Genomic DNA, 27022 nt, shown 5'->3' with positions numbered 1-27022 from the left:
CTATAAATTTCTCTGGGTAGACAACTGTCTGTGTGGGGTGTGTCACTAATGCATAAGAGTTGGTACAGAGGCTTGTGTAGTTGAATATATCTGCTTCTATGAGTGTTCTATACCAAAAGAAAACTAGAGCACATAAGATGCAAGGTCTGTCTTTAAAGAGTTAACACACTGCACTGTAGGGGGGGAGTATAATCTTTAGCCATAAGGTGGCAACAGTGCTCCATTACTGCTTTACCTTCACTTTACATCATTGTGCAGAGGAACTTGGAGGCAGCAGAAAAAAATCCATGAATTAAATTAAAGCTATAGCAATTGTTTTTTTTTTTTTGTAAACCCTCAAGGACAAGAGATGAGACAGTCACTATTGTACATACAGGGAAACTCGGGGAAATTAATTCAAATTAACTAAAAGGTGTGAATGTAAAGTGGATTAGTTAAACTGCATTAAACTGTGTGGAAAATCTCATTCAGAATAAATCCACACTTTTAGTTAATTTGGATTAATGTTCTGAGGGCTTGTCTACACTTAAAATGCTACAGCAGCACAACTGTAGTGCTTCATTGTAGACACTGCCTACACTGACAGGAAGGATTTTCCCGGGGTAGGTAATCCATCTCTCTGAGAAGTGGTAGCTAGGTCAACAGAATTCTTCTATCAGTTTCATGCCATGTGGGGACTTAGGTCAGTTTAACAATGCCACTCAGGGTTGTGGATTTTTCACATGTTGACTGCTGTAGTTAAACCTACAGTACTTAATTTTCTAGTGTAGAGCAGACCTGAGTGCCCTGTGTAAACAAGTCCTTAAATACTTCCTTCCCTGCCACGATTACAATTGCAGATGTCACAGAGTTACTTCTCACCTTTTAAGAGCTGTCCAGGTACATTTTCAAAGGAGAAACAGTGCCTACATGTGCCTCTTTGTACAAGCCTGGAAGAGGTAGAATCTCTTTTGGTAGTAGAAATTCGGTGGTGGTGGTGGTTGCATACTTTGTTGCCTCTAAAGGCTGAGCTCATTACACATATTAGAGGCTCCTTCCATCTCCCCCACATGTATAGTGTGTGCTGCCATCGTATCCCCTACTATTGCCAGGATTCTCTGCACCCCCTCTCATGCCCTCCCTTCCCCATTGTGACCCCTTTTCCCGCTCCATTATATCTCTTCTGTCTGGGAGGTAAGTCATTCAAGGTGTCATGATGGATGGCAGATGCTCAGTCTGTCTCATTTTTCCTTCTGGTTTTCTAATTTTTCCCAAAAAACAATAGGGTTCTGCCAATTGATGCCTAGAACATTCCTGGAAATTTTGCAATTAGTCAGATGTAGTGTTCTAAAGGTATCACCGCACATACACTCAACGGGCGGGCACTTTTGTTTGAAAGGCCTAGCAAGCTCAGTCAATAAAATACACATTTGTCTGCAAGATATTTCTAATGAAGCGTGGGGGAGAAGGTAATCTTCACTATGGTAATAACCAATGCAACATCACTTTTATATTTAAAATATTTTTAGATTCTAAAATGAGGGGTGTTACCCCTAATTTTGAGCCCTCACGTGAGAGGAGAGTTCTCACTGCAAAGCATAACCTAGATATTAATGAGTGGCACTCCATCAAAATCTTAGATTGCAATCCTTTAGTACATCTTGGCATCACACTTTAAGCCCTATACATTTTAGAAATATATTAGCTGATTGCTAATGTAACTGTCATCGTTTATGTAAAATAATGATTTGTAGCTTTAAATGAGCACTAATGGAATCTCAGTGAATTCTAAAGCTGTACTTCCTTACTGTTTCTCTTTGAAGGTAATGTATAATTTTGCTGCAGGAAAAAATACATCACGGATGACTACAGATGCATGCAAACAAAATGCAGGGGCTTTTGGCCCTGTTGACTTAAGTTTGAGTATCAAATAACAGCATCTTTCCCCATAAAATATATTACCTAGGATTTTAAATTCACCCCATTCCAACTTATTGTTTTTACATCCTACTCCAGTCCTCTATTATAAGCCTACCTCTCCCTCCTCTTGTTTTAACTGGCTTTCTGACTAACCTGCTCCAGATATTAGTTACCCTGCATGAGAAATAGTATTACCTCACCACTTTAGTCTTAGTTGCTTACATTGCAGTTTCCCCTAAGCAGAACCCTTTCTTGGTTTGAACAATTAATCTTTACCCCTTTCATGTATTTGAAAATGGGGCTGATCTATAGAAAGTGTCATAATAAAAAAAATTAGTTAATTGGGAAAAGAACCACTTAGGTCATACTCTGTCACAAGGCGCATAAAGAGAATAAAAGTAGTAAAGCCTGCAACACACTGGTTGTATTCCCACTTCTAAACTAATTTAAGGGCCCACTCTTACATCCTTCACCAAACTTGACATTCCCACTGAAGTCAGTAGCAGTTTTGGCTTTGCAAGGAAATGTACGCTCATCTCAGATGTCAACAGTTTTGCTGCAGTGTTGTGCAATACTTACAAAAATTATTCTGCCTATCAATGGAGAAATGCCTTGCCTGAATGAAAACATAAGCAACCCTTGCTAAATCAAGGACTACCCCAAGGAACGGCTAGTTGTGGACTGCAACCACCATTTTCCCTTCCTATTACTCTCCACTTTTCAGTCAGCATGTGGTTATCTCATTTTATGAGTCAGATCGCTTGCAGACGTTCCCTCTGTACTGTGCAGTTCACTCGCTGCAACCTGATCCATATCGGTGTGTCTTTTACCACTCCTAGCTTGGTGGCCCAAGCTTCTCTGAAGCTCCAGTTTCACTTTGATCTTAGAGTCTTGAATTGAATTCCGGATATTCTGCAGGTTCCAATGCATTCGCAGGAGAGCGTTGTCTAGAGTGAAAAAGCCATCCCGTGTCCGCCGGACCTGGGTGCACACAGCAGTTGATTTCAGCTCCAAGCCAATCTCGTGAACTATTTTTCGGAGGTACTGCTGGGTCTCATGCAAACACTGGATTTCTGGAGGAGGCAGAAAGACTGCATTAGAAGGACCAGCTAATATATGCAACAAGACACCGTACCTGTAAATTCAAACACCAGTTACTGGGATTAAAGTACAAAAAGAAGAGTTAGTTCAACAGGAAAGATACTCTGTTTTTTTTAAGTACGTGACTGTATAATCATGATTATACAGAGGTCTTGCATGATGTCCCAAGCCTTCAAAAAAGTCAGTTTTATAAAAACAAGTTTCAAATACAAGGTCATATAATAAGAGTTAGATATTTGGGTAGGCAAAGGTCAGTTTAGCTGTATCTGAGTTTGTCAGAATAATTCATTAGGACCAGAAAGGCTATTAAAGGTGAACTACAAAGCTTTTATAAACAGACTGTTTAGGGTCCCAAATTCTTAATATCTGTACAGATTAAATACTTTTAACAATGTTTAATAGATGCTTTGTCTTCAAACTAAAGCCCCAATCCTGTAAATGGCTATGTGCATGGACCCCTGGGCTTATGTTGAGCTCTGTTAACTTCAGTGGGGCTCTATATGGGCACAAGGATCTGCCTGCACAAAGTCAATTGCAGAATCAAGGTGTATGGAAATAATCCTTGCAATATTCCTGTGAGACAGGTAAGAAAATTATCATCCTCACATTAGCTGTGGGGAAATGAAGCAGCAAGGGTATATGACTTCCACCATACCACAGAAGTCCATATTAGTGCCAGGATTAGAATGCAGAAGTTGTCTTTCAATCCTGAATTTGAATCACAGAGGTGACAGATTAACAGCCATGGAGACTGGAATCCTTTATTCACAGATCACCTGTAGAATTCTTGTCCACAAGATATCACTGAGGCCAGAAGTTCAGTAGGATTTGAAAAAGGAATTTATGTTCAGTTACATTATCTAGGATAAAAAATAGTTTAATGGGGATTATAAACTCTCAAGCTTCAGGGCATAAACTGACCACTAACTCATTGCTTCCTTAAGGGGGGGAGGCTGCATCAAATGACTAGTCAATGTATACATCTTCTGTATCCCCTAAAGTGGGAGTAAGAGAGGGCCTTGAAAAACACATGACCAGAATAAAGGGGGTGAGATTGGTTTGTTTTCCTGAAGGAGGGCTCGGCTTTCAAAAATTTGGAAGACACTGCACAAGAAGAATTGTGCCCTACGGGCAAATTAGTCCATAGCTACCTGCTAGGGAATTTAACTGTCCTTTGAAGCACTATCAGAAACAGAATACTGGACTAGGTGGACGATTAGTCTGATCCAGTATAGTAGTTATGTTCCTACCAGGCAGATAATTGCACAAATTTCCCCATGCTGCTCAATCTTAATCTAGAGGATCCATCCATCTCTATGGCAAATTTAATCTCTGGGTGTTTGCTGAGGCTGTCACCTGTCCACTAGGAACTGGATTGAGCTCACAAACTCATTTCACACAGAGCACATAACAGCTAGATGATCGTGACTTTTGCTACTATCTTCATACATACTTCCAACATACTCCCAAACTCCAGCTCTAGTTAGACCCTACCTAGTTGGAATTCTGGAGGTGCAAATTGGAGGCATCGAATTGCTGTGATTAATGGAGGGGTTTTTTCCATCGGGCGAATTAAACCTTCAATAGCCAGCTCGTAGGCCTCTTGAGTTTTCAGGTCAATGTTAGAGTACCTGGAGAAAGGAACAGAGCAGTGAATTTGCACTTCCATCCCAATGAATTCATAGATTCTGAAGCAGAAGGGACTGTCATGACAAATCTAGTCTGACTTCCTGCATAAAATAGGTCATAAAACTTCCCCAAAATAATTCCTAAAGCATATCTTTTAGAAAAACATCTAATCTTGATTTAACAATAGTCAGTGATGGAGAACCCACCATGACACTTGGTAAATTGTTCCAATAGTTAATTACACTATTAAAAAGGTACACCTTATTTAGTCTCAATTTATCTAGCTTCAATTTTCAGCCAGCGTTATACTTTTCTCTGCTAGACTGAAGAGCCCCTTATTAAATGTTTCCCACGTAGGTACTTATACACTGTAATCAAATTACCCCTTATCCTTCTCTTTGTTAAGCTAAATAGATTGAGCTCCTTGAGTCTACCACTATAATGCAACCTTTTTAATCCTTTAATCATTCTCATGGCTCTTCTCTGAACCCACTCCAATTTTTTGACATCCTTCTTGAAATGTGGACACCAGAACTGGACACAGTATTCCAGTAGCTGTCACACCACTGCCAAATACAGCAGTAAAATAACCTCTTTACTCCTACTTGAGAGTCCCCTGTTTATGCATCCAGGGATCACATTAGCCCCATTGGCCACCATGTTGCACTGGAAGCACATGTTCAAAGACCCTCTGTTTTGTTATAAAACAGATGCAACATTCACACTTCAAACTAAAGATTTGTTCAGTCTCTGTAGTTTCTAAGTTAATCTCCCCGACACACACTTTTTAATCTTATAACTGTGTCTGATGCACTCATTGTCCTATAAATGCTACAAACATAGGTACTGTCAATAAGGTGGTACAACTGGGAGGAAAGGCACACTATCATACTCAGCAGAAGAACTTTAATTTTACCAAGGTGTCATGTGTAGGTCCTAAAGTAACATGGGAGTTCAGAAGCCAAAGATAGCCTCATTAGAGCTCGACTCCCACAGACAAAGTAGCTAATTGTCCTCTCTGAGGCTCAAACCTTTATAATTCATTACAGCAAGCAACAGACTAATCTCATGGGTTCCAATGATTAGCAAATAGCAGCATGGAGGTCATTCAGGATTTCTGACTGGATACATACATCAGCAGAGCTTTATGATTGGTTCCCTGAATGACAGCAAGAATCCGCTCCAGCTTGTCCCTCGTGACATGATCTGTAAATGTTGAGAAGGCAAAAGAGGGACATAAATCTTCCTTGATACACCCAGCACCTGCAAAGAGTCTTAGTCTGAAATCAAGATGTTGCCATCTCCTGGCCAAGTTGTCATATCTAAATGGGCTGGTGGGAAACCCATGAAAGATGGCTTTAGTGTAACAGAATACAACAGCACAGGAAACTGACGCAGTCTACGTATATACCATGCCAGTTCTTAAAGCAAAGCAATCCCTGGGGCAAAGGGAATAGAGTTTGCATTGGTTTCATGATGGAGACCACAATTAATCTCAGATATTTCAAGACTTTGTGTAACCTCAGAACCTTTATGAAAGTCTCGGATCACTCCCTTGTGGGTGAGGATAATATGTCTCCTAAGGTACAAGGTGATGGGGTACACCTAACTTTAGGAATAGGTATGATCAGGACTTTATATCAGTGAGCTACATATTGTGGCTGTATTTAGCATATTACAGGCAGGGTAACATGTTTACTGTTGTGAGACTGCATGGGAGAATCCTCATAAACCAAGATTAGAGAGCTCTTAAAGGTGCGCTAAATGTTGCTCAATCTGGACAGGTGTAACACTTTACTTTCTAATTAGAAATCTTTGTTTACACATCGACCATTACTCTTACCAAATGTGGTCTTCTCTATTAGCTTGCCTGTGTCTGAGAAGTCATCTGTGGCTTTGCCAAACAGTCCACGAACAGTATAAGCCTTCAAAACGGAAAAGTGCAATTTATGGAGCAGTTTGCAAACAGCAGCAAAGCAATATCCTGCTATGCAGCAACTATGGGGCATCACAGGACAGGAAAGTTTCTCTAAAGGAAAGCTGCAGTCTCTGCACAGTGAGTGGTGCCTCTTATCTCATATGACCTGCTAATGGCTTTGGGATCATTGGTGATTTGTTTGATACTCAAATGTAGCATGACAACCACTCCTGCTGGCAGCTGCCTCAATATAGAAGCAGGCATTATGCTTTGTGAGAGAAGTTCAACCTCCCCAGGTCCTCATAGGCTCCTGAACTAGTTTCTGATTTGGAATGGTTACAGCTTTCTTAAAGCTCATATGGTCTCATATGAACACACTTTTATGACTCCCATTTGTTTACAATCTGCAGGCTCAAACCACTAGAATGATGATTTCATGGCAATGTCGATGAAGATTATCATTAATACTTATACAGCTCTGGTGCCTAGAGGCTCCAATCAGGGATCAGAGCCCCATTGTACTAAGCACTGTACAAATGAGTACAACAGTCCTAGAGATCTGCCCTAGACATCTCTCAATCTAGGCCTATAAAATGGTACAACAGCTGGATAAACACACAAATGGGAATGAGGCAGAGTGCACCCCACACACACTGGGGGGGGTGGGGGGTGTCATTTCCAGAGCTCATTCTACCTTTGGCTTCTCTGCCAGGACTGCCAACAAACAGGACAAATGTGGTTTGTGTAGTGTGGATACCTCCCTCCCCACTAGAAATAGACTGAGACCCAGTTTGTTTTACAGAAGCCTCCAGATAGCAATGACTTTTGCTTGGTCCTGCCCAGGCAAGATTCAGACAGATGACCTACAGGTAAAAAGCTCCACATCCCATTACCAATTCCCAGGCCATTCATATGGTTTCCCTCCTCTCCCAAAGGATTACTTAATATTGCTTAATCTCAGTGATTTGTCCCGGTTCACAGTTGTGTGTGTTATTACTTCTCATATGATTTAATAAGAGTAGGCCACATTTGCCTCTTCTTTCTTGATGTAATTTCTAATGGGACCTTGATTTCTAGTGAGAATGGGTGTTACACACAGAAGTACCCAAACAGGGTTCAATGCCAGTGCATACCCTAGTAAGATGGGCGTTGTACATATCAGTGAGCAGCTTGTTCCCATGGCCCACTCCAAGCACTGAAATACAAAAAACAACAGGAGGCCATTAATCAGTCACATAAAAAGCTATTTGGGCATAAACATTTTTATATAGCACCACAGTCTCCCCGGCACTGTTCAGACACAGAAAAAGCAATATCTATGTTCCCAGAATTTATAGTCTAACTGTTTCTGCCTCTCTCTTTGTTGCTGAGAGTTGCCACCACACACCCAAACCTCTGACTGCCTCTAAAGCCAGAACTAAAAAGAGCTAAGTGCTGGTGTCATCTTGTGCTTTTCATCTGTAGATCCCAAAGCACCTTACAAAAGAAGGGCAGTATCATTATCCCCATTTTACAGATAGGGAAACAGAGACACTTGAGCAGTCAGGTTCACACATGACAGAGCCAAGTCTCCCAATTCAGTGCTTTCCACTGGACCATACTGCCTCTCAGAATAACTAGTTATTCTTGTCTCCCTGGCTTATGATTCAGGACCCTCTCAGAACAATCGTATCTGATTTGTGTGTTTCTACTGCAACTTACCATTTCTACCTTTGCCCCTGCCCTACAAAATCCTCAGATGCTGCTAGTAGCCAGCACAGTGTTTTGTGAGCCTATCGTCTGTTAATACCCCCTCTATCCTGTACCAGGTAATTTTCATGATGAAGCTATATTCTTATCTTTTTCAAAACAAAACATACCAAACACTCCAGATGACTTTGTATCCAGACGGTGACCTGCTCCGATTTTCAAGTGAGTGAGCTCTGGTCCTCTAACTACAAGAGAAAGAAATATAGTGTATGGTTTGTGGCATGCACAAAATTTAATTTCACTATAAAGAAAGAAATATACCAAGCTTTTCTGAACAACAATATGATGGTAACAGGCAGTATATGTGGTCCCAATGCAATTTAATCTTGCTGATTCCAAGGCGTTAAAAATCTTATGAAACAACATGCACATAGTGAAACCACTTCTAATAAATCACTGCCTAAAATAGAATGGAAGTCCTCAATCTCTCCTATGGATTCTCACTCTTTTCTTCACTACAAGCAGGTTGCACTGTGATTATCCCCTTTGAATGCAGTGATTACCAGCTAACAGATAATCATTAGCTGCTGAAATCTAAGGGAATTAACAATTCTTATTCCTCTTTTACTCTGACTGTTTTCTCTCACTGGGCAAGTCAAATCTATAAATGATAGTAATGGTATACACCAGCTTTTCCACAGAAATCAAGATTCTTCTCCAGCCTCTTACCTAGTGGGTGGGCAGCCAGGACAGGCAACTGGGTAACAGCGAGGGTCAGCTCTTTCCCAGCATTTCCTTCTATAGTAGTGGGCAGGAAGCGTACTTGCTGCTGCACAGCTGGCTGTTCCAGAGAGTTCAGTTCTACAGCAAATGGTAAAGAAAGCCCCTGTTGATATTTTTAAAGTGTCTTATCTTGCAAATAAGTCCAGTTAAGACCCCCACTGATGGTCTTCCTGGAAAACAATGGGGCACAGTCTGAAAAGAAAATACAGCGAAGGGAGTGATAAACATACATAGTTTCTCTTCAAAGCCTGGTCTACAGACACAGACTCAGTAATGGTATCACTATTTTGGTTAGGAATGTGATTTTTTTTTTTTTTTTTTTTTAAACAGAAATAGTTACCATTACAACATCTTGTGTGGATGCAATTATACCAGTATAAAGGTGCATTATACCGGTACAACTTATTCCCCTTCCCGTAGGGGAACGAATATTACCATATAATTAAAGTGGCACCACTTGTGTGTGCAGACAAGGTCAAGTGTCTTTGGCTCACGGTTAGAGTCCTTCAAAGCCAAGTATGAGTTCCATTTTAGTAAGCAGCATCTTTACAGTCCCTGAAGGGAGGTGAGTGGGACAAGAGACCATCTCTTTTGCGTTTGAAAGGAATCTAAGTTCTCCTGGTGGCTGCAATGCAGATACCGCGTTGATGAGTAGACATAGGTATATCATCTTCAGCAAGGAAGAGGGATACCTCATTTTAAACAAAAAGTCTTAAGGGATTGCCAGCCTAACAGCTGCTAGGTCTGAGATGGAGATTGGCCTCTACAATGGCTTTCTCTAACAACACTTGTCTTAGCCTGCATGTGTGTCATACAATGACTGGTCTTCATCATTTTACCAAACTACGAGATGTGCCCTTTGCTTTATCCTCTCTATGATGAGGACTCAGTTGTCAAATGAACTCATGCAAGGCTTGGACTAGGTCTTCTGAATGTTGGTCATCACAACCATTCCTGGCAGCAAACCAGCATAAGTAGGTCCGAAGGGTTCTCTCAGGCTTTTAGAAAGGCCAGGATTATATGCACTAGCACAAGCTCACCATGGCCTGAACCATTAACACCAGGCCAAGTTGCCTAAAGGTGTAGAGAGGAGGGCATTGTCAATTGACAGGGGTAGCCCCTCTCCAAATGCACATCCATCCTGCAACTAGTAATGCTGCTAGGGATGCTGCATCAGATAATGTTAGGAACTTTATGCTCTCCCGTTTGGCTCCTTTGTTGACCCAACATGCTTCTTCAAGTGCCAATGTCTCTGAATTGCGGTTGCAGCACGTTGGTGGGAAGGGAGTTTGGAGATGAAGGAAAACAGTGGGGGCACTTGGCTGTCTCAGAATCCCCAAAATCCATGGGTCTGAACCTTTCCAGACTACTGTATCCCTTTCAGGAGTCTGATTTGTCTTGCATACCCCCAAGTTTCAAAAGCAGACATAAAAATGCCAGTGTCACAGACACACTATTACTGAAAAATTGCTTGCTTCTTCATTTTTACCATAGGATTATAAAATGAATCAATTGGAATATAAATATGGCACCTCCATTTCAGTGTACAGTATACTGAGCAATAGAAACAGGTCATTGTCTGTATGAAACGTAGTTTGTGCTGACTTCGCTGGTGCTTTTTAATGTAGCTTGTTGTAAAACTAGGCAAATATCTAGATGAGTTGATGTACCCACCCGAAGACCTCGGCACACCCCGGTGAGAACCACTGCCCTAAATCTTCTGAGGGGCAAGTTGGAAGTCTCCTCCCTCACCCCCCCTCCACTTGGGCGGAAATCCCTCCCTATCGCCCCCCATCCCCACGGAGTGTGTGTGTGTGGGGGGGGAGTCCCCAGGGGGGTGGGGAGGAGGGACTCCAGCGTATGGATAAAGGACCTGGCCTCACCTTTCAGGAGCAGGGTCTCCACGATATCCCGCACCCTAATCGAAGCTACCCCGGGGGGTTTGTACACAGCGAAGAGCCCGTTTAGCCCGGTCCTAGCTACCCTGCGGGCGGCCATGCCTATGGCGGCAGGAAATCGCCGCCGTACGGGTTCATCAACTACTCCGCTCCCCCAGTGGGCCCCGCCATGCGCTTCCGCCAACTGGGTGCGTTGATGAAAGCGCTCCCCCCCGGGAGCACGCGCTAGGAGGCGCCCCCGTTCCGGGGAGATCTCGGGAAGGGGAGGCTGCTCTGATCCTCGCTGGGTACAGTAGCCAAGATGTGCCATGCATTAGCAGGTGAGATCTCAGGCCAGGACCACGCTTTGGGCAGCAGCTACAGAAGTGACGACTTGGGCCCTGGTGGGGGGAGTCTGCTCCTTGGGGAGCCCCGTATTCCCCCGACCCACTCCTGCTGCGGGATGGCACAGGCGGGGATCGCCAGGGTCCCCGCCTCCGGTGGCAGGATGGCGGGGGGAAGAAGCCTCATCCCGGCCCACGCCCCTCAGCCCTGCCCCGGCAGGAGACCTGGCGAGGGACGCCACCCGCGCCCGGATTTCATCAGCAGCCTGCCCCTGCCCCATGGCCAGCCGCTGAGCGGCCGGCCCCCGGCGCTCCCCGTCTCGCCAGCCCCGGCCCCCGCCGCTCGGCGGCCCTGTCCCGCCCCGGGGCAGCCGGTGGGACTTGCTGCGCCGCCCGGGCCCGGCGAGGGACCCGCCGGCTAGCAACGGGGCTGGATCCCGCCCCGGCCCATGATGCACCGGGGCTGCGGCGCGGGACGGCGGGGGGCCGAGTTCTGGCCTAGTCGCCGCTGAGCGGGTGCTGCCGATGCTGGCTGCGCTGGGCCGGGCGCGCATGGGGGGCTGGCTGCGGCGGGCTCCGGGCTCGCTGCGCGGCCTGCGGCACCTCGCCCTAGGTTCGCCGGCCTCCGCAGGCAAGTGGCTGCGCCGAGCCGGGGGGCCGCATGCGGGGCTGGTGGGTCCGGGACGCGGGGCGGGCGGCCGGCGAGACTCCGTGTCGGTGGGACGGAGAAGCGAATCCGGCTCCGTTTTAGGGCTCATGGGAAATGAGGCGCTGGCAGCGTCCCCGACCTGATGCGCCCCCTGCTATCCCAGTCCTGGGCCCCCTCCCAGCTCTGCCAGTGCACCTCAGACCTGGTGTGCAGCCCCCCCCTCCTCCCCCTTACCATTGCAGGCCTGTCTGCACCCCACCTACTCTGCCGATGTCCCTGAGTCCTGAATTACAGCACCCCCTGTCCGTGCTGCTCCCCAGCAGTGCACCTGTCGCCTGATTGGCGGTGTCTTCTGCTTCCTAGTTCTCCCGGTTTTGCAAAGGCACAGCAATCCCGGCAACATCCTTTGCTATGCTACTTTGTCCCACCTGCCCCAAACTCTGCCACTGCACCTCTGGTATTCTGTCTTTCTGTTTTTGTTGCGGTGTCTTGTTTTTTGTTCTTATATTAAGTGTATTCCTGGTTATCCAAACAGTAACAGGGACCATGCATTAGCTTTGTTGTTCAAGCCAGAGAGGTCCTAGCCACAGCTCCCACTTGGCTAGAACACCCAAGCGTATGGGCTTATAATGGAGCATAGTTGCAACGCGTGGGCTATGGTGATACTATAGACACCAGTGACATGTCTCTAAGGTGCCACAAGTACTCCTTTTCTTTTTGCGAATACAGACTAACACGGCTGCTACTCTGAAACCAGTGACATGTAGTTACCTCTGATCACCAACGGGCCTTGCGTACAGACTGTGTCAGGAAAAGGACAAAGGAAGCCAAATTGGCAGATACACACTGTCTGAGTCTTTGAATTGAGCTGTATTTTCTGGTTAACTCACTGCCCTGGTGTGGCTATGTTTTGCAGGTAGGGGGTATCAACTGCCCCACACTGACCTGACAGTGACTCCAGAGGAGCATGAGGATGAAGAGAGGTATTACCAGCTGTACCCAGGGCACATCCCCACCAGCCCTCTGCAGAAAGCACTGCTGTCTGCTGGCTCAGCATTTATGGCTCTCTACAACCCCTACCGGCATGGTAAGCTGAATCTTGCAGCTTTTGTCCAGCTGTGGTCTCTGCATTCATACAGACTGTATTTCTCTCCCACCTAGGAGCCAGATCTGTGTTCTATTGGGAGTTTCCCTGGGGATTTTAATTCTTTTATTTCCTCATCTCTGCATTGTGGGAAAGAATTTGTATTTAAGAAACTGAGAGATTGAGGCTGGCACGTAGAGAAGCTGTTAATGCAGACAGTTAGTGAGAGAGATTCTCCTGTACATCTCTGCTAAAGCATCTCATTCCTTATTATTCCAAACCTCCCCGTTCTGCTAACCTCACTCCCAATCTGCAATACTCCCTGTTGTTCCAGTCCCAGGCCCCATACATAGCTCTGCCACCACACCTCACTCCTGATCTTCAGAACCCTCTCTGTGCAGCACTTGTGACTAGTCGCATGGCAATTTAAACCCCAGAGGTTGGAGGATGGTCTAGTGGTTAGGGTGCTTCACCACAGACTTCCTGAGTGACCCCAGCAAGTCACGTAGTCTCTTTATGCCTCAGTTCTCCATGTGTGAAATGGGGATAATAGGTCTTCTCTACCATACAGAAGTGCATTAATGACTTGGAGGTGCTCAGATATTGCAGTGTTGAAGGCCACATAAGTACCTAAAATGTATTAGCCCTATCTTGTGTCCTCAGGATTTTCATTCTTAACCAGAACCGCTGTTTGTCTGTTGCTCTTTTATTGTCAATCAGTTTCCTATCCATTCTCTCTCCCCCCCCCCCCTTTTTTTCAGATATGGTGGCAGTCCTTGGTGAGACAACTGGCTCTTCGGCCCTGCGGAGCCTGAGGGATAAAATGAGGCACGACCCTGAAGGTTATCAGATCCTACAGTGCGTTATTGTCCATCATGCTTGGCCTGTGGCAGGGAAGGAGACAAGCTTATGAGGCAGCTCTCTGGCTGGAGCAATTGTATCTATACCGCACGCTTCTGGGCACGTAGTGCAGGCTCATGTCTACACGGGGAGGCCTCTGGAATCATTGTACTTACAGGGACAGGAGGATTATTGTTTAATTCCCAAGAGATTTTCTGCTCCCCTGCTGATGTTTAGAATGGTCTTTTTGGCAAGTCCAAGAACAGCAGTAAACCTACTTAGGCACGCTCCTCCTTCAGGTGTGCAGGCCTGCCCACTTCCTCTTCGGTTTCAGCCTTGCTGCTGCTGTTACTGGTGAATGTGCTCTTTCAAGATGTGGGAAACTGTGTGTATGTGAGCTCCCCCCACAGCAGTTCATGAGGGCGATGGCAACTTCCACCCTGTGTGCCTGCTGCTGGATCTCATTGCATCAGCCCGCCAACGACTGTAGCCTCCATCACCGGTTTGTCCGCTTCTCCCACAACAACCTGTTCACTTTGTTCCATGCCACTTCCTACACTCGAAACCCCTTCCCCACGCTGGTTTGGAAAGACACTAATCCTGTCCTTCTGATCCCTCCTTAAGACACACTTCTGCCTCATCCCTACAGGAAACTGCCAGCTGGTACGGGGTCTGTGCAAGTGCACATTATTCTTACTGTTTCCTTTGTCCCCCTTTTTCTGTATCTTCTGTTTGCTCGTTACACCTACTTCTCATGTCTTAATGACACTGTAAATTCTTCGGGGCAGAAGCTGCCTTTTGCTCTGTGTTTGTAGCGCGCCTGATACGTTGCAGCTCTGACCCTGATGGGGCCTCAGGGTGCTACTGCAATGAAATACTACATAATAATAGTGCATGAGATAGGAAGTGCAGCTTAGTGTCAACCAAGAGAAACAGAATCGTCAGATGCACAGGCAGGGTAAGTCCAAGGCACAACTTAAATCCCCCTTAATCCTTATTTGGAGGACTTAAGAGTGCCTAGGTCTAGCCTGTGTACATGGGGAGTTTCAGCCCGGAACCAAAGGTAGTATGTTATTGGCCTTTCAGTGCTTTGAATTGGCTCCTCCGTTAAATTTCTTTACTGAAAATCAGAAACATCCCGGAAAAAGGTGCCTTCTGTCTGTGGGTCTTGTTCCCAGCTGTGCTCTGTGATAGGTCCTGAAGCTATTGAAGCACCAACAGCTCCGCAGGAGGGGGCATTCAGTCTGCCTTTGGGACAGACTTTTCCCTCCACTGAAGTGCTGCTTGCTTCGTGAAGCCATGGTACTTTTGCTGTGAAGCCCTTTGGCGAAATTTACCCCTCCCTGCCTCCACTGGTGTGCACGGTGCTATGTACCTGTCTCTGTTGCCTTAGAGGTGGCTGCATTTCAGAGGTGCTGTGCATAGAGAATTTGGCATCCTCAGAGATGAGTGGTGCTGCAGAAATGTGAGATAACAGCTTTACTGCTGCTATGTCCCCGTTAAGTTCTCTGTGCCCTTATTCCCACTGGTGTGAAATAATAGGCAAGAAAGTGTTTGTGCCCGACTTTAAGAGCCAATGGGGAAAGGCATCAGCAAAACCCTCGTGCCAAGGATGTGAATTCCAGCAATACAGCTGTCTGGGCAGCTGGCCCTGGTTTTCTCAGCTTCCCTTGGGAGTTGCTGTGTTTCGTGGGTTGACTCAGCCACTCTGTTTTTTTATTTGCAGAGAGCGGCCTCGGATCCGGCTCTCCACCCTGGACGTGACTGGGCTCCGGGGTCTGTCGGATGGAACGTTTGGCCGAGAATATGTCCGGTTTTTGGACAGTAATGTGAGTATCAGACCTAGCAGCCCTTGGGAGGCAGCAGGGCGTTTGGGAGCTGTGGATGGCGTTAGCTGATCTGTCTGGTGAGAAGAGCGTGAATGGGCTCCAGAGGGGGGTCTGAGCCATCTGGGAGTACAGGGAGAAAGCAGACAGGGGAGCCTAAAGAGAGCCTCCAGTGAAATTAAATGGGCCTAGTGGATAGAGTACTAGACTTGGACTCAGGACACCTGGGTTCTGTCCCTGGCTCTGCCAGTGGCCTGCTGGGTGATCTGGGACAAGTCACTTCACTGCTCTGTGCCTCAGTTTCCCTTTCTATAAAATGGAGATAATGATTCTGACCTCCTTTGCAAAATGCCTTAAGATCTCCTGATGAACAGTGCTATGTAAGAGCTAGGGTTATTATTATTAAAGAATCATTGTGAAACATGAATTCCTGGCAGGTAGCAGGGGCTGAACCTGGGATGCTCTGATTTTGCAGAGGGTTTCTCCGGACACCAGGATGCCGGTCAAGTTTGTTGATGATGAGGAGCTGGCCTATGTGATCCAGCGGTACCGTGAAGTCCATGACCTGATGCATACTCTCCTCGGCATGCCCACCAACATGCTTGGTGAGTCCAGACTGGGTGCGACCCAGAGTCATTACCGTCTAGCATGCAGCTGTGTGAAATGAATTGGGGAGGTCTCAGCTAGGCTGCCAGTGACCAGATGTCCACATCACAAAACCTGTCCCTGCAGCGTGGCCACCTTGTCGGCTGCCTTATCAGAGAGGCCAAGGACTGAATGAGCCATGGAGGCTGAACTCCTTCAGGTTGGGGCTGGAGGCCACTGATGAGGCAGGGCGTGGGGCACGTTTGCTTTGCCGCTGTCAGCATTCCATCTGCTCTGTGGGTAAAAAGAGAACCTCAGCCTCCAGGAACAATCACCCTTCACCTACATGAGAGAGATGCTTATTGAGTCACTGGCATTGCTGAATAGGAAGAGGTTGGGTGGGGATTGCCCTGAAGGGCCGATGATGAAACCTGCAGTGCAGGGAAAACGACTGCATGAGTGGACAGTTTCGTAAGCCAAAACGAGCTTTGAGCAATTGTGGGCTGGATTCACGAGAAGGGAATGGGAGGAGAAAAGTTCTTTTAGTTGAGCTCTTATCCGCAGATCAGCTCTGTCTAGTCTTCTGAATAAACTTAATAGCAAGTGGCAGGCTGAAATTGCTGACCTGCCGTTAGCTGAACAAGCCTTTAGGACCCTGCAGGAGCCTGGGCTTCCCAGTGTTTGGATGTTTATTTTAAGACGGCATGGTGCCTGCTGAGAGGCTTGACATTTGACCTACTCCACCCTTCCAGCCCCATCTATTTTTGTCACATTATGAAGATTACCAAGCTGCGAATCTTGCTGTTAAATAGAGCACTGGATTGGGATTCAGGAGACCTGGGGTCTGTTCCTGGCTCTGCCACCAACCTTCTGAGTGACCTTGGGCAAGTCACTTCACTGCTCTGTGTCTCAGTTTCCCCATCTGTTTAATGGGGATAGTGATTGTAACCGCCTTTGCAAAGTGCTTTGAGATCTACCGATGAAAAGTGCTATAAAAGAGCTAGGTATTATTAATATTCTGATATGCTTGAATGCCAGCAGCTCGGGGATCCCGAGCAACCCTACAATAACAAACCTGTGCAAGTAGCTCAGTGTTCCTGAACAGCCTGACAACAATACAGTAATACCTATGATGATGTGATTTCGGCAGCTAACTCCCTTAGACACCTTTGAAAATCAGAGCCTTCGTTTTTAGGTTGAACTTTTTAACTGTTGTATAGGACCTGAATGTTAGGTCTGCAGTATGGGTGCTTATTTATTTGATTACCTTCAACGGGTGCGTCTGTCTCACACCAGCGCATGGCCTGGCGTGCTCTCATCCTTCTGCAGTGCCTCAGAATAAGTTAAGTTGGCTTGAGAGCTTAGGGTCCTGATTCTGCTCTTGTTGAAGTCAAGAGCAAAACTCCCATTTGCAGCATTGTCTGAAAAGAGCAAGGATATTTGCATCAGCAGTGTCATGCTCATTCTGCGGAGAGGGCCAGATGGTGTAGTTTAATTATGGGCCATGGACTGGGGCATTAGAACAGAGCAGTGGTTGCACTCCGGTCACATTTTGAAGGCTTTCTTCACATAGGAACATGCTTTACCAAAAAAAAGGAAAGAAATCTTAGATTCTGGAGAATCTAAATATGCCAAGTGGGCAGCAGAAAAACATCGAGCAGGCCAGATACTTACTACCCTGGGTTTACAGTGTAAATTAGAGGGCCACTTGGAATAGTGATTTCAAGCCCCTGAGTTCCCTGATCAGTTTTTATCCTTTTACAGTCAAGTTTTCCTTCCCTTTTCCCATAGGCTGGGTGCGAGATCCTCACAAACAAGTCAGTTTAACTAAGGACTTGATCCAGTATCCACTGAAGTCAGTAGCAGCCTTTCTATTGATTCTAATGGGCTTTGGATCAGCTTCTACCGGATTATACAAGGAAAACAGCAAAACTGACTATACACAAACTGTCAGAGTGAAAACAGAGAGCCAGATTCTCAAACCCGTTGACTCCAGTTGAGAATCTGATCCATTGTGCATGTTACAGTTACAGGGCCAGCCGCACCTCTGTCCCCTTTCTGGTCTCTCTAAGACAGTGGTTCTCAGCCTGCGGGATGCATGCGGCCCAATTAGCACACAGCTGTGGCCCAGCTGTGCAGCGGGGTCTGGGTCAGAGCTATTGCCCGGTTGGCCTAGCGGGATCTTGGGTTGGGGCTCCCCGCCTGGCCCCACGGGATCCAGGGTTCCAGGGTCGGGGCTGTCAGCTCGCTGGTTGGGGGTCCAGTGTCCCTGTCACCCAGCCCTGGGCTCTGCTCCTGGCCCCACTCTGTGGAGGGGTCTCTGGGCGGGAGGCGTTGGGCATAGGGATCTGGGTCGGGGTTTGGGGGGGCACTGTGGTTCTCAACCTGCGGCCCAGGTGACATACAACTATAAATAGGATGAGAACCACTGCTCTAAGGGTACCCCGCAGGTGTCAGCCTCATGCCTTTACCTGTCCCAGGGTGGAAATCTGCAATTCTCCCAATCAGGCTCTGGGCTACAGCACCTTGTGGAACAACCATTCTTGTTGAGCAGGTCTGACAGGGATCAGACACCTGTGTGGGAGTCTGTGACCAATGGTGAATAGAGTGATCAGATGGTCTTCTAAATCAGAGGATTGTTTATTTAACAATAGGACCAAAGCATTTAAAGAAAAAGGATTGTAAACCGACAGTCTGCATACACCTCCTCTTACCTAATGGCTTACCACCCCCCTCCGGTAGCCCCCTAGACAGCCTCACCCACTGTCCCTTAACAACCCTCCAGTGCTGGAAAGTTGCTTACTTTGGTGCCGTTCTTTTTCCTTCCCGTTTGTGTTTCCCAGCATTCCATCCCATTAAACTAAACCAATCTATTTGTACGATAACCAGCCCCATAACCAGGTCAACACACAATATTCATAAATTATTGTAGAGCATCTCCACAGGTGTCACAGAGCCAAACCCAGCCATTCCTGCATCATATCCAGAGCGGCGCACTGAGCTGTTGACAGTGGTTCTCCATGCCATCACCAAATGCCAATAGGAGGAGGCCCCTCCTTAGCTAGAAATAGGGTGACCAAATAGCAAGTGTGAAAAATTGGGACACATGGTGGGGAGAGGGGTAATATAATTGCCTATATAAGACAGTCGATAATATCGGACATCTGGTCACCCTACCTGGGAAGCTAGGGTCTGATTATTTCTAGAGCCCAGAGGAAACGCATACAATCTTAGTACACTCTGAATGGTGGCCCAGACAGGCAGCTGAGGAAAAAATTCACTAGGAAGAAGAGGGTGAAAAAATGACTCAATTACTTTGTTTTTGACATGCGTCTAGATAGGGAGCTCTCATTCTCCTGGGTCTTCTCTGGCTTTCTTCCAGGGGAGGTTGTGGTGAAGTGGTTCGAAGCCATTCAGACTGGCCTGCCCATGTGCATTCTGGGAGCGGTGTTTGGCCCAGTTCGTCTCAATGCCCGGTAGGTTGATCAGCCTGCAGGCTTCTGTAGACCCTATGCCTGGTTTAAAAGTCTGATTAATGAGAGGTTTTCTTTCCCATAACGTGTGTCTTCAAGATCCCAGATAAAATGGTAGCAGGTGGGCATGACAGAGGGGACTCATGTTCCGTAGATATTTATAGGCAAAGAGGGCTTGGTGTGGAAGGAGATTATCCCACCCAAGAATATTAAAGGTCTCATGGCACCTGTCCAACATCCCTAAAGGGAATTAACCTGCTTGTCTAGGTCTGATTTATGCCATGAATCCTAATAGGGCCTCCAGTCTGGAACCACTGTTCCTACCAACACTACCCAGTGAAATGTCTTCATGCAACAGAAAGCACCGTTTTATCTAGTAGTTAAAGCTAAAGACTACGAGTCAGGCCTCGTGGGATCTATTCCCATGTCCACCTCTGACTTCGCAGTGCGTCCTTAGCACTTCTCTTCTCTGGTTGTCCATCTCCCCCACTGTAAAATGGGATAACAAGATTTGCCAGTCTCTGTGCTATGGAAGTGTTATTACATTATTATGTACTCAGAAAATGGATCACAGCAATGAGTGGCACCACTCAGCCCAGAGGCCTGGGGATTCTTCCTGGGGCTGTCTCTAGGCACCCCACATACTGGCTTCTGGGAAGCAGCATCGTTTTGTGGTTCAAGCGTGAGACAGTCGGGAGATGTGGGTCTTGTTCTGGATCTGTCACTGACTCAGTGTGTGATCGTGGGTTAGACACTTCCCCTCTCTGGACCATAACTGCTTCATAAATTAAATGGGGAGAATGAGCTTGACCTGCTCATGGTGGGGGTCAATTAATGCTGCTAAAGTGCTTTAAGGCCCTCAGATAGAGTGTATAGTAGTCTTGTGTGCTGCTGTGTACAGTAATGTGTTTGGCTATTGGATTGTGTTCCCAGGGAAGAAAGTAAAACCATTTCCATACCTTTATTGCAGGAAGCTGCAGATCCTGACCATGGAGCTCATTCCCTGGGCTGTTCAGAGTGGCCGCAATGCCAGCTGTGTCCTGAATTTCTACTACGAGAACCGCTGGGAGCAGACGGTGGAGTCTCTGAGGGAGGAGATTGGAATCTTACATCCCCCTGCTATTTGAGTGTGAAAGTCTGTGGGGGCCGGGGGGCATACTGGGCTTCACACCGACGGGGTGGAGCCTCACTGGGCACCATGCATGAGGAGCAATGACTAAACCCTTTGCAGGTTCGAGACTCCTCCTGGGAATTCTCCTACAGCAGTGGAGGACATCAGTCTGCCCAAATGAGATGCTGGGTTGCCAAGAATATAAGGGCTGCACCTAGGGCCAGATTCATTGCTGTTGTAAGCCGCTGCAGCTCTGCTGATGTCAGTGAATTTGCACTTTCTCACACCAAAGGTGAATTTGAACCCTGTGGCTGTCTTAGTCTTCAGCGTAGAGATATGGCCCTTGGAGCTAAGTTCCACCATGCAGTGTGCCAGCTAGATCCCAATAGAGGCTGGGCCATGGAGTATCCATGCGCTGCGTTTCTTCACAAGACCCCATGGTAGGGCCCCGTGGTCTGCATTCAGTTATCCTGTAATACTGGAGCGGGGAAAAGGGGAAGCAGAGCTGGGTGAAAGTAGCTCTGGACCTATCTAGTAACTTTTGGCTTCTGATTGCTATAACTTTCCCTAGCTGAATACCTACCCCACTGGGGAGCTGTGAGACTTAATTCCCAAGGGCAGCGCTTCTCAAGCTATCTGATGGGTGGGGGACTGGCAATTTTTTTTCCCAATATGCGCGCAGACCGACCGCCGATGGCTCGCAGACCGGCACCGGTCCGCGGACCACCACTTTGAGTAGCACTGCCCTCGGGGATCATTCTACCCCAGTTAAAGCCAGTTGATTTACCAAACAGCGCCTGGACAGACTCATTGCCTATGACAAAGTGGCAGCTGATCAGCACTAGTGCTCTGCTCTGCCCCCAGTTGAACCGGCTTGCACTGATGGTAGATGTAGGAATGTATTTCGTATCTCTAGTACAGCTCGATCGATCAGTCGTATACCTGCCTTGGCAGCTGGGAAGGAGTTAGGCTCTTGTTCAGTCACAGCGAAACCAAACCCCACTGAGTTGGGAGGGCACGTGTGCCACAGTGTGTCAATTGCTGCATACAATTTAAAACAAAGTACACCACTGGCATCCCCCTCGCTGACTGTCTCAGCAGACAGGCCAAGGATTGAATGGGCCACGGGCCCGGAGTTCCCCTCTCGTCCCCAATTGTGTCCCTTCCAGTTTATAATAGAGGCACAGTGACAGGCTCGCCAGGGGGGAAGCACTTACCGACCCTGTCCAGTCTCTGCCTGCTCCAAGGAGAGAAGATTTCGGTCCCCACTAATTCCACATGATTTTATCTTTGTTTTAAACAGTGAACTAGCTCTCTGTGCACTCCAGGGCCGTGAGGCTGTATATCTGCAGAACAGAGTGAGTGAGAATGAGGTGATGAATCCCACAGGGAGTGGAACTCTCAGATTCCACATGCTGTTTGTGCTGGGTCAGTGTTTATAAACTGATTTCTGTGCGGTGTAACTAAGTTGGGTTCTATACTTATAAGGCAAATAACAAAGCCCAGATTGAATAGTTCTTGTTGCTGGGCTGGGACGCACCAAAGCAGGATGTATTTTAATGTGGCGTTTTGAGGCTGACGGTCCTTGTTCATGAATAAAATCCCTGGTGACACTTGCAGATTTGTCTCCCCCCAGCATACAGATCAGACGATCTGACATGTAACCTCATCCTTTGGAGGGGTCTGTTCTTTGTACGTTTGCTGCAGCCAGAAACAGGTCACCAGTGTGTGTGTGTGCAACATGTCCCCCAAGTGGAATGCAGACACAAAGCAGGCTTTGTATGTGCATCTTCCATAGTGGCTGTGCTGGCAGAATTACCTGCTCTCTGATAGGGCAGCATTGGTGCAATTGGGAGCCAGACCTTGTCGCCAGCATACACACTGCAGACTGTTGATAACCTGGGGTTTGGTCCTGGATCAGCTCTTTTCAGCCAGTGTTCACAGCCAGTTGTTGGGATTAATCGCTTCTCCCTGCATTTGTAGTACTTTGCCACAGGTGGGATGGGACACAGTGCCTATGGAGCACAGGGTGCCTTTGCAAACATCAGTTTAATCTTCACAACCCTCTGAGAGACGGATCTTATCATCCCCAATTTACCAGTGGGAACTGTGTGACAAAGAGGACAAGTGACTTTGCTAAGGTCCCCCAGTGGATTAGAAGCAGAGCCAGGGCTAGCACCTGGGAGTCTAGATTTCCAGCCCCCATGCCCTACCAATTAGACCGCACTCCCTCCGCACAGAGCACACACCGTGCAGACAGCATTTTGGCTTTCCACAATGGGATGCAAAGAGCTTCCAAAAACATTGGACGTGTCCCTCCAGCGACAGACCCAGCACAGCATCCGCCTCCCCACACGTTCTCAGAGCACTGAGGTACGTGTACCTTCTGCACAGAGGACCAGTGCACTGTGGTCTAAGGCTTCCTGTTCTGTGAACGGTGTCTGGAAGCCACTGCAGGCGTTTGTGAGGTCTTGCTCACAGTCTCACGGTCTTTGCTGCAGTGCTCAGCTACCAGTGGTGAGAGCCAGACAGACTTGTCGAACTCCCTCCAGCGGCCTGGGGAGGCTCGTAAACACCTGCACCTGGCACTTGTCCCTTCTGAGGCCACAGTCTGTTCTCTTCATGCTCCCTCTTGTGTATTGCAACCTCCTCCTCTCATCTCTGTCCCTCCAAAATGCATCCCGCTTTCCTGGAGCACTGCCCGAGCCTTCCTGCTACTTGAATCATGGCACTGACTGCAGCTCTGGCTCCCTTTTCCTTTTGGAAACTGGGCTGTCCCCGGACGCTGACTCATGGTCAGGTGCTTCTCAGAGAGGCTGGAGGGGTCGGAAGGGGCAAGGGAAGACAACGCTTGCAGCGAGCTTGGCCTAGCCCAGCCTCTCACCCTCCCCACTTCTGTTCTCATGCCAGGAAACAGCAGAGGGGCTGGTGGGTCTATTCTGCAGAGGAAGTTAGAACAGGGGGATGAGAAGATGGCCCAGAGCCCAGAATGTGCACGGACAGGCTGAGCAGGGAGTGCAACTCTCCTGTCCTGCTTGGGGAGCTGTGTGTGGGAGGGAATGCACTTCAAAGAGTCATTGGGGTGGGGGGAGCTAGACTGGAGGGGTCTGGCCGGGTACCTGTACCTTCCCACAGGGCCTGTGGGGGAAGTGTCATCTCTTCATCTACAGAGGACTCTGTAACTCCAGCCCTGCCTCTCCTCTTCCTCCACTCTTCACCCTCCTTCCAAACCTCTTCCCTTGATCCCTCCCTTTGCGGTTTCACTCACTTCTAAAACTGTGTCAAATGTCACACTGGAGCTGCCTCCCAAATCAGTGGAAAGGCTGAGCCCGTCCCTGCTTCTGTGAAGTCCCCCAAAAGTGCTCCAGTTCTAATGGCCAGGCCCCGATCTGGGTCTCAACTGGTATAATCTTGTGGCCCTAGCCTTGATCATAAGCTCTAAAGTGAGAGCCCTGTTATCCGCTTGGTACCTGTCAAGAGACATGGTAAGTCCATTTATCACATAGCTCTGCATGGATCTCACTGCCCTACATGGAGGGTGTGTATATCTATTATCTCATCTATACAAACAAAACTGCATTAACAGAGTTAGGGCTATATTTCTGAACTCCATAGGAAATCCTGAGCTTAAGGTTCTTTGTTAAATGTTATGACATAACCACTGCATCTTTCATAAATGACAGTTCAATAAACTCACTTGTAATCAAAGTACATGTAGAATCAGGATTCTCCTTTCCTATTGGTGTAAATCAGGAGAAGCCCCAGATAAGTTACAGTGTAAAACTGGTGTAAGTGAAAAGAGAATTTGGCCTAAGGTCTGTCTCTATCAATGGGTTACCTTTTGAGGTGTCTGAATTTTGACAGTATTAATCTAGAAGAACACAAAGAAATGCTATAAAACTGGTGCTGACTTTCAGGAAGGAGTCTGATAGATTGCCAGCTCTTTGGGACAGGGCCTGATATTTACCCTGTTTCTACAGCAGCAAGCACCATAAGACCCTGAGCTGTTTGGTCTTTAGGTGCTACTGCAATATAAAAGTTCAATCATAATATTAAATTTCACATTTACAGCTGCCCCACAACTTTCACAAGAACTTAACCTGGGGCCCATCAGTAAGTGGGATGAGTTTGGAAATATTGAATGTTTTTCTATACATCCATGAAAATAAAAGCCTAATCCCGCTTCTATTGTGATTGATGAGAGTCTTTCATTTGAGTTGAACAGGAGTTGGATCGGACCCATAATCCACGCTTTAAATGCATTTTTCAATACAACTTTAACTGCAAGTGTGTTAGTGCCTCTATAATAATAATAATTAATACCTAACTTTTATATAGCACTTTTCATCAGTAGATTGCAACACTTTACAAAGGAGGTCAGTATCATTATTCTCATTTTACAGATGGGGAAACTGAGGCAGAGATCAGTGAAGTGACATGCCCATTATAATGAAGGATAGAAAAAAATCACTCCTTGGCTGGAAGGAAAATGGACACAGACCCTTTAAGATCAATGTGTGCCGATAAAGTCAGGGAAAATAGAGATGTCCTGAAGTATTCCTCCCACCATTCAAAAGGTTCACAACTGAAACAATAAGGGCAGATTCCTAGACAGGGAGTTAGCTCAATACTGACATTAATGAGTCTGCTGCTCTTGTGTGTTTGTGCTGCTCCCTGATGAACTGGGTGAACTTTTGGTAGAGCCAGCCTAGGTTTGTTACATTATTATTGCTCATCATTTAACCATAAATTGGTGTTTTCAGGGATTCATAACTTGGCCATCAATATGTTAGAAATATCGTGTCTTGGCTCAAAGTTGCTACATCTCAGTCCAAGGTATTGGGTTTTATTTTATTTAGCAGTGTTGTGGATGGTTTCAGAAACCCTTGTAGGGTAAAAAAAAAAATGTCCCCTTGATTAAAATTAATTTTCAGCCATGGAATATCTTCAGATTAGCCTCAAAGGGATCTAGGGACTGGCTTAAAAATCCAGTACACTCAGGGGAAAGACTCCTATTTTCTTCAATGGGTTTTAAATCAAACTTGTAATCTCCTCTGAGTATGGAGAAATGTCAGGGGCAGATGAAAGTAAGAATATGCAACCCCCCACATCTGCCACTAAAATAACATTTTAGTCCCTGATCCTGCACTCAATTCTGCAATTCATCCTTAATAGTCTCTATGCCAGCTCAGCAGTTCACCTAGGTGCAGGGCTGGAGCTTTAGCAGCTGAATAACTTTGACATTTAGGTGTGGGGCTACTCTTTTGACTGAAGTTACCCACATGCTTAAGTGTTTGCAGGACCTGGGCCTTAAAAAACATCCTCAAAATAAACTGATTTAAACAAAGGATCGTTTCAATGGGGTTAAAAACCTATATTTTTTACTCCTAACCCTTTCTTCCCCTAACAAATCTTGCCCTTGAAATAACATCAAAGAAACAAAACCAAACAGCCGTTGAAGGAAAAATATCAGAGTAATTTTTATGTTTCCCTGTTTAATCAGGTTTTGTGTGTTTTAAACAGCGTCCTAAAAAAGAACCAATTTAAAAATAACTTCACAACTAACCAGCTAAAAATACTTCACCACAAAGCCGGGGAGTTTTAAAATAACATTGGCCAAAATTAAAACACATTTCGAGGTAAAGCTTCATAAGTGGTCCCCTGGATTTCTAGTAAGATCCTTCAAAAACACATCGGTTTCGTAGCGACACCAACCTTCCAAGTACCTAACTGATGTTTAAAAATGCCACAGCAAAGCGCGCGGGTCGGAAACTGACGTCCTACAAAAACGAACCGATTCGGCGACCCGCTGTTACCCTCCAGCAGCCGCGCTTGCCCACGATTACTTTGGGAGGGTGCAAAATGCGACTCTGGTGGGACTCGAACCCACAACCTTTGAATGACTTCGTCTGTCATCGATCTAGAAGTCCAATGCGCTATCCATTGCGCCACAGAGCCTGCCGGATAAACCTCGCCTCCTCCACATCCCCTCCTTGACCTTTGCAAGGCACCGCTCGGCTCCAGCGTCCGGCGCCTGCGTTTAATGAGCCGCTCCGCTCCCCAGCGCCGCCCGCCCCCCCCAGCGCACCCTGCCCCCAGCGCCAGGCGCCCCACGGCGCAGAGTTTGCCAAACTTCCCCCGTCGCGCGCCGCCTCCTGACTCCTTCCAGACACTTTTGCAGCCCCGCGCACGCTGCGGCTGATGCCAGACGGGG

The 27022-nt window shown here is 46.9% G+C and overlaps 2 protein-coding genes and 1 non-coding gene across 7 annotated transcripts; 1 reads left to right on the top strand and 2 right to left on the bottom strand.

The window, feature by feature from the left end:
• Window positions 1–1615: 1615 nt before the first annotated feature.
• TRUB2 (TruB pseudouridine synthase family member 2) lies at window positions 1616–11227 on the bottom strand. Its single transcript, XM_048822673.2, has 8 exons — window positions 10903–11227; window positions 8966–9097; window positions 8407–8481; window positions 7681–7742; window positions 6473–6554; window positions 5763–5835; window positions 4495–4631; window positions 1616–2972 (listed from the first exon to the last, which is right to left on the bottom strand). The coding sequence occupies exons 1-8, from the start codon at window positions 11225–11227 to the stop codon at window positions 2635–2637; spliced, it is 1224 nt and encodes a 407-aa protein (XP_048678630.2). The 3' UTR covers window positions 1616–2634.
• On the top strand, window positions 11150–22427 carry COQ4 (coenzyme Q4). 5 transcript variants are annotated; one of them, XM_048822677.2, is made up of 7 exons: window positions 11150–11237; window positions 12806–12976; window positions 13735–13831; window positions 15540–15642; window positions 16115–16244; window positions 19607–19700; window positions 20668–22427. In XM_048822677.2, the coding sequence occupies exons 1-7, from the start codon at window positions 11219–11221 to the stop codon at window positions 20822–20824; spliced, it is 771 nt and encodes a 256-aa protein (XP_048678634.1). In that variant the 5' UTR covers window positions 11150–11218; the 3' UTR covers window positions 20825–22427. The 5 variants fall into 5 exon arrangements, with proteins under 5 accessions (XP_048678634.1, XP_074976662.1, XP_074976661.1 ...); XM_075120560.1 differs by lacking the exon at window positions 11150–11237 and adding an exon at window positions 11670–11871 and having other exon boundaries at window positions 13735–13801; XM_048822674.2 differs by lacking the exon at window positions 11150–11237 and adding an exon at window positions 11675–11875 and having other exon boundaries at window positions 12810–12976.
• Window positions 22428–26673: 4246 nt separating this feature from the next.
• Window positions 26674–26766, bottom strand: TRNAR-UCU (transfer RNA arginine (anticodon UCU)). Its single transcript has 2 exons — window positions 26730–26766; window positions 26674–26709 (listed from the first exon to the last, which is right to left on the bottom strand). It is a non-coding gene; the product is annotated as a tRNA-Arg (tRNA).
• Between the last annotated feature and the right edge of the window lie 256 nt (window positions 26767–27022).

The sequence above is a fragment of the Caretta caretta genome, chromosome 16 (genome assembly GCF_965140235.1).
Source record: "Caretta caretta isolate rCarCar2 chromosome 16, rCarCar1.hap1, whole genome shotgun sequence".
NCBI lineage: Eukaryota > Metazoa > Chordata > Testudines > Cheloniidae > Caretta > Caretta caretta.
The sequence above is the reverse complement of the archived record's forward strand: the minus strand, read 5'-3'. Positions and strand labels throughout refer to the sequence as shown.